General features: G+C 39.7%; 1 protein-coding gene across 1 annotated transcript in view; it reads left to right on the plus strand.

The window, feature by feature from the left end:
• The window catches only part of MYO10 (myosin X), a 163,729-nt gene that overhangs the window by 102,308 nt on the left and 48,147 nt on the right, over positions 1–13,274 (plus strand). The window contains exons 10-19 of the mRNA XM_063162542.1: positions 609–738; positions 1,651–1,769; positions 2,495–2,641; positions 2,827–2,927; positions 3,148–3,214; positions 4,330–4,422; positions 5,151–5,219; positions 5,399–5,481; positions 6,963–7,071; positions 9,834–9,914. Of these exons, the coding sequence (XP_063018612.1) occupies positions 609–738; positions 1,651–1,769; positions 2,495–2,641; positions 2,827–2,927; positions 3,148–3,214; positions 4,330–4,422; positions 5,151–5,219; positions 5,399–5,481; positions 6,963–7,071; positions 9,834–9,914 (999 nt within the window). The remainder of the gene's footprint in view (positions 1–608; positions 739–1,650; positions 1,770–2,494; positions 2,642–2,826; positions 2,928–3,147; positions 3,215–4,329; positions 4,423–5,150; positions 5,220–5,398; positions 5,482–6,962; positions 7,072–9,833; positions 9,915–13,274) is intronic.

The raw sequence follows: 13,274 nt of genomic DNA on the forward strand, positions 1-13,274 counted from the left end.
GAAAGTATGTGTTCTCTTGTTTTAGTGTTTCTTGTAATGTTTTACTATTTGCTCTTCTCCTCATTTATGTAATTGAGCCTTGATTGTTGCCATATTATTTATTCATAAATTCAGCACTTTTTATATAGATACCTTTCTTCTTCAGTTTGACTGGAAGTTGTCAGACCACATTGGTAAGGTGCATGTTTGGGCACAAAAATGATCAAATCTTACATGCTACTGTGTTTTCTCCCTCCTGCCTTGTTACCTACAAGGCCAGTAGGCAAATTTTGGTAAAAACATGCAGGAGGTAATCAATTAATAATTCAAATTATAGTAATTGCATCTGATGCACAACTCAGCAGGTCGATCCAATATTTATATGATTTTAATGATGGATTTGAAAGCAAATTACAGCATCCTTACCACATCAAAATGAAATTTCTTAAAAGCAGAGTGATGCTTACATGTTCCAAGATGTCCCAGTGATGCCTTAGAGTGTATTCCATTTGGGATGAAACCAAAGGAATGGACTCGAGCCAGCTCTCTTTTAGTCCTGACTTGCTTTCCTTAGGCCTCCCATTTTTGAGTCTCTGCATGTTATTGAAGAAGCTCACATGTCATTCCAGACTGCAATGGAAGTGATGGAGTTCAGCAGGGAGGAAGTTCGAGAAGTTCTGAGGCTGTTGGCTGGCATTTTGCATCTGGGAAATGTTGAGTTCATCACTGCTGGAGGGGCACAAGTGTCCTTTAAAACAGGTGAGAAGGCTGTGCATCCCAATCTAAATGTTTTTTGGGGTTCTGAAAGCCTTATTTGTTGTTAGTATATCTGACCATAGCAAGGACAAGGAGTGAAAGGGTTTTACTGCTTTTTAACATCTGTAAATGTTAATTAAAATGTTACTTTGGGAGGATAGGATTTGACAGATAAGGCAAAGTAGTCTGCTGCTGGATGCTAATTTGGGAAGACCTTGGGCACATACTTATTCCATTAACAGTAATGAAATTCTATTTGAATCTAATTCCTTCTTTGAAATATTCTCAAGCTGATAAAACAGAAGTGCTCAAATACGTTCCCTAACCAGGATCTCCACTGAAAGTATCTTTTTTTAGAGCTTGCAGTATTTCAATTACATATCTGAAAGAATGTGTTGGTATGTCTAAAGATTGAGCTGGTGGGCATTTAAAATGTTTGCTTAAGCATGGCATTAGAGAGTAGAATTATGTACTGTTTTATATACCACATTATAGCAAAACTGAATATTAAAGTATGCATGGAAGAAAAATGTCACTGGTTAATCCTCATCATCCCAAGGAAAATGGAAGCACATTCATGTGGACAAAGAGTCTATTAATGTCTGTGTCTGGAAAAATGTGTTAGTAGATTAAGTTCTTGATGTAGCATTAAGATGAAAATAAATATTTGTGACTTACTTTTGATGTACTTCTACTACTAATTTCCTTCAGTTGCTCATATTTGTGCCTTTTCATGAGCAGCAAAACAGTATCCTAGAATTTCTTGTTGTGTTTTCATCTTTAATCCATGTCATTTCAGGAGAGTCTTAAATGGTGGTGGTAGTTGTAGTAGTAATAATAATAGTAAAAACCAAATTGGTTTAATAGCTTTATATATTTAAGGACATATTAATATTTGTCTTTCTCTTTTGCCAGCCCTGGGTCGATCTGCTGAGTTACTGGGGTTGGACTCCACACAGCTAACAGAGGCATTGACTCAGAGGTCGATGATTCTCAGGGGAGAAGAAATCCTAACACCTCTTAGTATACAACAGGTAAAGGCATCTCAATTTTGACATGTTTCTAGGGTCTTTGAAAGATGTTTTAGTCTTCAAGTCTAGAGAAATCAGTGATCACTCAAGAACAGAACCTTAGCTCATCCATTAGAGTTGTAATCAAAAGTATTACATAGATTTTTTTGGGAAGGGTATAATCTCTTGAGATCCCATCCTATAATTCTGGCCAGGGCTTATTGCTTGTCCCTTGTTATTTTTATGAACACTGATTACTTCCCTTTTTTTTTTTTTCAAATTCTAAACATGTAGGCTGATATTTTTTTCACTATTGACACTTGTGTCAGGGGAATGTTTTTGCAAAATTTTCAGGAGAAATATTTTTATCATTTGCAAGAAGACAATTAGAAATAGGTATGCATAACATTATGTTTCCCTCTGGAAAAGGCTGAATTAAGGTATTGTTTCCTACACTTCTCTTTCCTTCCTCCACACCTGAAGTTTATAATTTCCTAGTTTTATGAATGCTGCCTGAAGTGTAATTTTAAAGCCACATTTTAAAGTGCAGCTGTTTTAAGTTAAACTGTTAAAGGCCAAATCATGATGCTTTGTAAGTGTTAATAAAATTGCTGCCAAACTACATAGGAATAGGGAGCTGCTTGCATTATGCATTGTTTTGTGCTGTGCTAAGCACACTGACCAGCAGAATCTTGTCAATTATCAGTCGTGGAGTGGTTGATGTGTTGTCTATTCCCTCTTTAACACAGGCAATAGACAGCAGAGATTCTATGGCTATGGCACTTTATTCTCAGTGTTTTGCATGGGTCATTAAAAAAATCAATAGCAGAATCAGGAGCAAGGAAGACTTCAAGACTATTGGAATTTTGGACATATTTGGATTTGAAAACTTTGAGGTAAGTTTCAAAAGCTTATTCAAATGGATTGTCTGATATTTATGCTTTATTTATTTATGCTTTACATATTTTTGTCATCTTCTTTGGAACTTGATTTTAAGCATGTTATTACCTAACCCATTCCCTTGCTTGCAAAGTAAAATACTTGAAGTGTATGCATTTTTGAAAATTTCTTGTCTCTTTAGGTAAACAGTTTTGAGCAGTTCAATATTAACTATGCAAATGAGAAGCTTCAGGAGTATTTCAACAAGCACATCTTTTCCTTGGAGCAACTGGAATACAGCAGGTAAGAGAGAGAGAAGCAATCTGAAAGAATTTTGACAGATCATGTTCACTTGAATTCTTAGTTTGCAGCTACCTTAGCTTCCTTTGAAAGTCTCTGTCTGGAGCAGTGTATTTATAAAAGCAAGCTGATTTTACTCTAATTTGCAAGATAAATACACCAGCTTCTGCTATTTCTACAGTTAAAATCATTTCAATAAAAAGGCCCACTTTATTTTCTTTAGGGAAGGACTAATTTGGGAAGATATTGACTGGACAGACAATGGAGAGTGCTTGGATCTTATTGAAAAGGTAAGAAAGAATTTGATACTGTTACCTACTTTTAGTTTTTTGTTCTGAGATAATGTGTCTTTAAAACATTTTTCAATGCAAAGAACAAGTGAAGAAAATGGTGGATCTTGCATGTTTAAGTAGCAAACTTTTAATCAGGTCATTTTCATCTATGGCTGTGTTAAGGATTCTATTGTGAGCTCTTTTCTGTGCAGCAACTTTTCTCCATGTGTGATTATATAAAAAAGCATCATTTGGAGATGAATAAAAAGACCCACTTGATGCATGCTGTCTCCTGCCATCAGTGCAAGGCGGGCTGTGTGTGTTATCTCCGTGGCAGGGTGTGTGACTGCGGAGTTCAGGCGGGCACAGACGCGAGTGGCAGCGGGCAGGGGATCCAGCGGGCAGGACGTGACTGCAGTCAGGGCAGGATGGCTTTCCAGGAGCTGCTCTGCGCCCTTGGGAAGTGGCTTATTAAAATGTGCACCTGGACAACTGTGGTTTCCTGAGAGGCTGTTATCAACCTGGAGCTTGCTGGACACATTAATTAACTGTGGGGTAGCTTGCTTTGTTTACCACCTCTTCTACATGAGAAGTGGGGAGCATCAAAGGAAATCACACACAGAGGCATGTGTAAAGCAAAGGGAGGTTGTGCTTCACCCAGGGTGAAGTTAAGCTGTGTGTCTTTTGCTCTCCCTCTGGGCACTGTGGGTGCTAAAAGTTTGCAGTGGTTCAACAGCTGGGTGGATAATTATATGAAAGAAACTCTTTTGAAAAGGCTGTTTCACACAAACTCCTGAGACTCCTGATCATTGGAGGTCTTGGAGGCTGGGGATAGATTCTGGGGCAATATCACTGTATGCATATAAAAACTGCCTATGTCAGGAGAACTGATTCTTCCAGTAGCTCGTTTTTCTTTGTTTTGTCCACAGATCATATGCTCTATATTTCAAAAGGAACATTGCCAGAAAAACAGGATTACAGTCACCTTCAATAGTGGGGTTTTAGTTGTGTATGAGTGGTTTTGTGCCTCTCTGCACACAGCAACTTCAAGGACTGTGATTTTTCCAAACAGGGGACAACAGCTGTGTTGCTCCATGCACTAATTCATCTTCTGCCTCTTCTTTCTGTTCTAGAAACTGGGATTGTTAGCACTCATCAATGAGGAGAGCCATTTTCCTCAAGCTACTGACTCCACCTTATTGGAGAAGTTGAATGCCCAGCATGCTGTATGTGATATTTTGCTGATATTTGCTGTGCAAATGATGTAGGATCTCTTTGCTTTGGTAGAAATTCATGGTTCAAACATATGGGTGCATTGTTCTAGAGGCTTTTTTGGATGTGATCCTACTTCCCTGGCAATGCATGTACTTTGTTGACAAGTCTGAGTTGGTTACTGGAAGAACTTATCCTTGTTGCTGTTCACTTAAAGGCTTCCATTGTGGTGAATAAGTCAAATTCTACTCTAAATGAGAACTCTGTCAACCTGCAGTAGCTCAGGTTATTTAGATCTTCAGTTTCCCTTGATGTAATAAAGCATTTACCTTGATGTCATTTACTGAAATTTTGCTGTTTCCTCTGTTCAGATTAATGTTACCTTTATTTATGATACTGGAATTATTTTTCACAATTTCTGGGATGCAAGCATATCCACCAATCTTCATAACTGCCAGTTTAAGACAGAGCCTTCTGTTTCAAAGTGCCTTCTATAGATGGTTCTGCCAGATGGGGTTCAGGTTTAGTATAATGCCTTTTTATGTGCTATAAATCTGTTATTACTGCATTTGAAGCAGCCCAGACTAACAAATCCTATTATCATGAGTTGCTTGTTTGCTTTTGGAGCACTAATCTTCCAGAGAGTTTACTGGAAGACAATGGTCTGTTTAGGTATGGGTTGAGAGGATTATGTGACAACCCCCTCCAAATATTTTTCTCTTTTTTTCCCCCCTCCAACTAGAACAATCCTTTTTATGTAAAACCAAGGGTTGCCATTCACAACTTTGGAGTGAAGCACTACGCTGGGGAGGTAATTTCTTTATTTGCTGAAATTATTCCAAGCAGAACTTTCATTAGCTTAATTTTCCCCCAAGGCTGCTCAGAATTAACTAAAGCGCTCTGTTCCCTCAGCACTTTTTACAGCACCACTCTTGTGAGAGGTGCCTGACTGTTTGACTTGTTGTTCGAACCAGCTCTGTTTCCTTCTAGGTCCAGTATGATGTCAGGGGGATCTTGGAGAAGAACAGGGATACTTTTAGAGATGATCTCCTGAACTTGTTACGTGAAAGCAGGTAAGTTTCTGCGATTTTTGTTAAGGTCACGATGCTAAGGGGTGTTGTATCAACTAATTCTGCCAGGACTGAACACATAATTCTGCTGGGGTTTAAATATGTTAGATGTTGCATAGCAGCAGAACCTTGGCAGACCTGAAAGGAGCACAGAATGACACAGAGATGAGCATATCATATCACAGAAATGAGCATATCAGAGTTGCCTGTAAGCAGGTCTGACTGTAATCGATTCTCACAAAGTTGGGTTTACCTACACCGTACTATTGTTGCTGTTCAGTCCAGGGGCTTCCCAGAGAACTAACTTGCTGCTCTGTAATGAGTAAGGATGCTGGATTGGGGTCATGGTTTTTAACTGTTTCAGAGTGCCTCATAGGCAGCGTGCATGTGTGGGTTTTTACTTCATGTTTGAGTTTCTGGCATTCCCTAATTAGTTGAACACTTGCTGTCGGAGACTGCCAGGGTGCAAACTGCCATATAGCAATTGCTTTGAGGGGACAACTTTTATTAAGATTTATCTGACTGAAAGTCTGAGCTTGGATGCCTTTGGTACCTGCATGTCTCATGTCATTCTGCTGTGTAAGGTCTTAGAGTCCTTATGGTGGTACCCTGTGAGCTGGTACCACATCCTTTTTGTAGGTGTTTGGTTGAGACTCCAGGACACACAGAGGAATGGCAGAAGAAGAGGGAGCTGAGCCTGGATGTTGCTGTCTCATCTGGTGCCCTCCCCTATCCCATCCAGTCATCCTGCCTTGCTGTGCAAGTTGTTTGTTTGTAAATCCCTTAAGCCCTTCTGTGCCAGGGAAACTGTTAATAAGCAATTCCTCTGTTATTTTTTCTGGATTTGTGACATTTCTGATATAACATCTGTCAACTGAAGTATCTAGGCAAAAAAATATTAAATTAGTTAAATGAGCTGGGCCTGGTTTTGCTTTTACACCAACATCTGTATGGAGCTTCAATTAAAATATCTGTGTTTCTGTAGAAATGCTAAGAGGAGTGTACCCAACCGATAGGGTAGAAAAGAGCATGCACAGCTGTTATCTGAAAGTGAGACTTGCATGGGTGCCTGTTTTGTGTTATGTCCCTAACCAAGCTGGAAGTCTTGTTTTTTAGTCTTTGTTCAGGTACAATTCTGGTTGCAGTCAGCTGCAGTCTTGGTTGAGTGAAATGCAGTAGAGCCTCCAGGACTTCACACTTAATTTCCCTAATGATGTGTTTGGAATTGAGAAGAAAGATCCTCCTTGTTTTGTTTTTGTTTTGTTTTTTCTCTCCTGGATAAATTCTACAAAGGCAAAATCTATTGTTTATTAAAGATTGTGGAGAAAATAAGCAAATAAATAAGTGAGAAAATAATCAAGAAGCATGTTTTTGATGGTGGAGCTTCTTGCTAAAAGACAGTGCTTTCTTTGCGTTCTACGGTGGTGAACCTCACAGTCTGCTAAGATACACTTTAGAAATACTATTTTTCTTTTCCATTTCAGTCTTGATTTCATCTATGATCTGTTTGAACACGTTTCAAGTCGCAACAATCAGGACACTCTTAAATGTGGAAGCAAGCACCGAAAGCCTACTGTCAGTCTCCAGTTCAAGGTCAGTTAATGTGTCAGCTCTGCTCTGTAGCTAATCAGTGACAGACAGACCCTGGTCAGTAAGGAGCAGGTGCAGATTGAGAAAGGCAAAACTTGAGCATGAAAACATTGCTGTCTCTGCTATGACACTGCCCTTGCTGATTAACTGATTGACTGTCCTGGCTTGCTTCAAGTAGGCACTAACCTTTCTGTCACACCATCCCCACAAAACTCCTGTTGCATTCCCCACTTGCCTATTTGTTCTTATTTTAAAGCTCGTCTGTGAAGTTGGTCTCTCTTGTCCTGATTTGTCTTTATAATCTAAATCCAGCCACAAAATCCCTCAAAGCCTTACAGCAGTGCCTGAATGCTGAGAAAAATAAGTGCTGAATAAATACCTCATTAAGGTGTTGCCTTGCTTTAACTTAAAGTTTGGAAGGCATTTTTGTTAAACACCTTTTTATGAGGCTTTATAGCCTCTCATCAAAAATGGCACCAAATTGAAATCTAGCATAAAGTCTATCTGCAAATTATTTAAAAGGGAAAGATTGGCATGGAACATCTCCTAAATTGCATGAGTACAAGTCTGGATTAGTTGCCTTTCATTTTGTTTGAATTAATATGCATTTGCAGAGTTCATTCACTTTTTTTAAAGAAGAGCAGACTCAAACCCCTTAAGGGCAGATTTTATCCTAACAGACAATTGCTAAGTGTTGGGCAGAACAGCAAGGAGTGTATGCTGGGGCACACACAATGTCTTTTATTAAAAAACACTGATGTATTTTCGGGACAGCTTGCTTGTGCTACCATAACTCATCTCAGAAGTATCCATTTCTTGTCATGAGATGGTGTTATTTGCTGGTTTTCTGGGGTAACTTAAGGTACTGTTTCCACTTGGTTATTTCTAGATGTGCAAAGTAGACCTTTAAAATGTTAACCTTACAAAAACAGACCATGTTTGTTGCTCATTTGGCAAGGTAGAGCAAAGTGTAGTAGTGTAGTAGTCCTTCTGTTCTCTGTCAGAGGCCCTGGAAAGCATAAGGGTGATAAAACATGAAATCAAAACATTATTGCCTCTTATCTAACGCTGCAGTAACTGACCATTAACCAGCTGGGCTGCTTTACAAGATGTTGACCTTCACATCATGCCTTCCCCAGAGAATTAGGTTGGGTGTTTTGTACATGTTTTAAAGCCTTACAGGGATTAGTCCATTTTATTTCAACTGAAGATAAGAACTTTGCCTTCACAGTTTTATTCTCATGATAAATGGTTGACTCTTCTTTTCATTTGATGACCTGCCTAATGCAGGCCTGGGGGTGCACACAGAGGAGCAGAGTTTAGATACCATCTGTTTCAGCCTGTTGATTACCAGGGCAAGCTCCAGATTAGCTCATCACCTGACAGTGACTTAGAGGCTTGCAGCACTGTGCAGAATCTGGCTGGTTGTACCAAGGTGAAAGTGAAAATAGTTTAAATCATTTTTGTTTAGACTGACCAACTTTTCCAATCCAGGCTCCAAGTGGGAGCCTGGGATGAGAGAATTGTGCACAGATGTGTAATGTTCACACAGGTTTAATAAGAATGAAGCTATACTTTCCAGAGCTGTAAATATTTGTCTTTACACAAAGATTTTTGTCTTTGTATGTTCTGTTTAATATTTGCTGCTCAACTCCCTGGTCCATAGGCTGGCAAAACAAGCAAACTAAGAACTGCCATTTATGTTCCCAGTAATTTTGCTGTTTCCTCACTTTGCCCTGCACCAGTGTGTGCACAGCCATAACTCTGCCTGCTGCCTTTTTTACTGCATGTTCAATCACCAAGTAAGTGCTTGGTCTGCAGATTAAAGCAAGAATTTGTTATAACAGACTGACATTGACAGTTTTGCTCCAAGACATATGGCAGGACGCACAGTGTTGCTCCTTTAAAATGTGCACTTTCTGCCTCCTTGGCAGCCTTCTCTGTATTCTCTCTGCTGCCTGACACAAAGTGCCACCTTTGAGGGGTGTAACTTCACCACTGCTAACTTTGTGGGCTCTTGAGCCTGAGCTCCTCTCCTGTACAATCGTTTGTATCTCTGCAAAGTAAATGCAAGACTTCAGTTTAAAAAGGTTCATCATACTTAATGATACAGAATGAGGCAAGTTGGAATAAGATACGGAATGATGGCTCAGGCGGGAAAGGGGCGGATGTGTAATTAAAGTAATAATCATAAAAGGACTGAGGGATTTTGTGATTTTTATCTCCAGGCTGAGGTTAGACTGATAGTCTAATGTGCATTGGATCATTCAGAGTTCTAAAGCTAGGAAAAAACCTGTTGTCTTCAGGGAAGATGGAAAATGAGTGGGTTTGGGGTGGTTGAAGTGAAAAGAGGAAATTTGCCATAGACCCCTTATGCTTCATTTTGACTTGCTCAAATTTAGCTGTTTGGGAATGTGGATCCTAAGTCGTAAGCGGTCATTTGAAAGATCCCTGAAACAACAATTTTTGTGTTTCCTTAAGAACAGTTTTCTTCCTATCAATCTGTGAGTCTGTGCCGTTCATTGTTAAACAGTGATGGCAGTTTTGATCAGAAGAGCCAGTGGAAGAAGGGAACGCACAGGAATTGACCCCGTCTCTTTGGAAGCAGGAGCTCCCAGGGTGCAGTAACTTCTGGTGTGCACCACTAGGTGTTGCAGTTAGATGCTGTCTGCAGTGCTGAGCTGCAGGAGCTCTTGTCTGGGGTTATGTTGCTTGTACAAAAATCCAGCTTGTGAGCTACTGTCTTCTCTCTACCTGTGTTTCAGGAATCACTTCATTCTTTAATGGCAACGCTGAGTTCTTCAAACCCTTTCTTTGTTCGGTGCATCAAACCCAACGTGCAGAAGGTAAGATTTTAAATGGTGTCCATCTTTTCTGTACATCTCAGGCCTAATCTTTTGCTGCCTGTCTGGTCATTTACCACTGTGTGAAGCAGAGGGTAGCATTCTTCACTGATTTTGTAGAAGGCTTTCAAGGGGAAGGCACTGGGAAGGGCTTTTGATTTCTTTTTTTTTTGCATGTGGATTATGGACCTCTTTAAAAGTCATTGCCCACAACTCTGATAAATGGCTGGCTCTAAGGAAGGTTATAAACAGAAGGTAGAAGGCTGCATTTCTTGTGTGACAACTGTGTGAGAGCCTTTTTAGGGAGAAAATATTAAAATCACAAAGTTTGTTTTAAGACACTATAGGCAGTGATTCAGATGTGTATAGAAAAACTGGTGTGAACTACTCTCTTGTCAGACTCTTGGTCTTTCAATTTATGAAAATACCTAGAATTGTACATGCTGGATGTTTTGTTCTGTTTCAGATTTTTGTTTTTAAAACAGGCTTGGAGACTAAGGCTTACAATATCAGTTTGTCTTTTAAGTTACAAAAAATGAAAGGCTGTGTCAAGATTTGCCTAAATATGGTGGAAGGCTCTCTAGAAATGAAGTGGTAATGGTACAGTAGACCCTGAAATTAATATTGCTAGCCTGATTCTAGTATCCTGGGGTTTTTCACATCTGTTTTGGGCATAATAGATTGTTATTCATTATATGGTCTGCTTTTGTCAAAAATACAACAGCCAGAGGTGCTAGTAAATCTGATTTATGGTTTTCAAATGGCAACTCAGAGATTGGTGACTTTACTATAAATCCATATTTAGATGTTCTATTTTTCTGGGCTGCCTAGTTAATCAGGGTGCCATCAAAACAAATGTGTGGATTTCATAGATTTTAGTGCCACCTGGACAGTGGACATCCTTGACTTCACATGTTTTCCTTTGCTGACTGTTCTGCTTTTGTGATGTGCCAAATAACATGCAGACTTTGGGCACCTTAGCAAGAGGAAGCAGCCTGGAAGCAAATAAAAACAACTTTCTGTGTCTTGAGGTGTTTGGTGCTCTGAGGTGTGAAGTCACCCAAGGCAGCTGAACCCACATGGATGACAGAGCCCTGGCAAGTAGCTGGGATTCGTGAGCTTGCATGTTTAGCAAAGTCCCTGATCACAGAAGGAAGGCAGTTTTGAAAAGCTACCCTGCTTCGCTGCTCCTGTTTCTGTCTGGAAGCCCCAAGACCCTTAAATAGAAGGATTTTGGTAAAAAATTTTTAGGTTTTCCTTATCCATCTTTTCATACCTGACTAATAAGGCTCATCTGCACAGTAGCAAAGGTACAAGGATTTGCTGTGGCTGATTCAAGAACCAGGCATTTATTGCATTTCCATAGCAAGGAAAACACCGAGTTCCCACTGCTATGTTCCTTGTTCTTCCAATCATTTCCCACTAAAATGCTTCATCCCTTACAATTTTGGCATGTTACTGTATCTGTGCATATATTTTACTAAAACACAGTTCTCACAGAATTAGCAGCTGTGCCAGGAGAAGAAGCTTGAGACAGTCTCTGAGAACCACCTCTAACTGCAGGAGTGCATGCAGGAACAGTTTGGGAAATTCCTCTAGACAATCCATTTCAATGTACATGTTAAATCTCGCTGAAATCTTATGCAAAAATGGTTGTACTTGTTTTCCATTTGCCTTTATTTGATTGCAAATTTAACTTCAAATAATGGCTTTACTAAATAAGAAATACTGTTTGAAGAACAAGAGTCAGGTGTCACAGAGCTTATCTTTTGTAGCTGATTCAGTAGAAGACTTGACTGAAAAGGGGAAGGAAAGCCATATATAATGCTTGTCAATGGCATTCTTCATTCAGGGAAGTGTAACCAAAATGCACCTTTGGGATTCACTGTTGGAAGTTTTGCCTGCTGTACGCTGCTCTCTGTGCCCCACTCCCCGTTGAACAGACGCAGTAATTTTTAGTGCTGACCTTGTGACATTGGTGGTGTATCTCCTTCTGCAGCACTGCAGGTACTGGAGCAGGCACAAAATCAGCATTTGGCTGCTGTGTGTGTGCCTTTGCTGGATTTGTAGGTGCACATCCCATTGAGGAGTTTGCAGTTTATCCTCTCATACAACATGTCACTTCTTTCCAGCTAGACAAAGGAAAATAAGGTGACGACTCAGTTTGCTGTGACCCAGCTTGGCTCAGAGACACAGGAGCTGTGCATGGACTACCAGGGATCACCTTGCTCACTGTGCAGGGCTGGTTAGAAAAAAAAACTGCATAAAATACTCGAATGAGCTACTGAAATGAAGTAAACTTGGATCAAAAGAAAGTAAAAGGTCTCCACTGAGCATTTTCCTCTGTGTTTTCCATCTGCAGTCATGGTGATATGGAACGATAAATGTCACTCGGAAGGTACTTAAGCAGTGCTTGCCAAATACCTAAGTATGTGGAAGGAAGGGATGTTTTACTGCTTTTTTGAAATACACAACATTAAAGGAGAGCTGTACCAGAGAGATTTGTCAAGGATCGAGCTGAAATTGTGTTATTGGGGGCAAAACCTCTCCATCTACTTGTTCCTCTCTGGATTGGATACAAATAGAGGGTACACCTATTGGTGAACATCCTTTGTAACTGGAGGGGAGGAGCTGGGGGAACTCAAGAAGTGTGTTTGAATTCTGCAAGTGAATGAAGTTAAGCAAATAGAAGTCAAATTCAAGCCTTTGAAAAGCAGAATGTATAGCGAGCTACTTTCTCTGTTGTTCTAGATACTGAAGTGTATTCATGTTGGTAGCAGATGTGATAATTTACAGTAATTATTTAATTGTTTTAATTTTTCTAAAGTTCAGTTTTTAAATATGTTGCAGTGGCAAGCAAAAACAATTCAGCTTAAGCAGTAAACCACTGAACATTTACATATGAAAGCAGGTTCTACACTCATTAGTGCAATTTCCTAAAGGGAGCGCATGGAGTACGTGACCTTTTGTCACAAGACATTTCGGCAGGCAGGCCTCAGACAGAAGGACAGAGGACCCATTAATCTTTGGGAGACCCCAGAACAATCAGGGTATCTGTTTTCACAATTTCCAATCTGTTCTGAACTATCTATAACATGGAAACTTTTCCACTTGGTATGCTTAATGAGTGTTTTCTGCTAATGAAGTGTCTTTCTCCTCAGCTCCCCATATCTTCATGCAGCTGGCAGAACTATGTATCATTTCATCCCTTTGAACTTTAGCACATCTTTCTCTCTTTCTTGGGTTCATGTTTCTTTTTCTGTCTCCTGTTTTATTTGATAATGATTCCTCCCTGCAACCTTGCCTTTTCTGATCTCTGTCTCCTTTTCGTCATGTACCTTAAATTAAAAAAAAAAAAAAAAC

This window comes from Melospiza melodia, chromosome 1 (genome assembly GCF_035770615.1).
Source record: "Melospiza melodia melodia isolate bMelMel2 chromosome 1, bMelMel2.pri, whole genome shotgun sequence".
Taxonomy (NCBI): Eukaryota; Metazoa; Chordata; class Aves; order Passeriformes; family Passerellidae; genus Melospiza; species Melospiza melodia.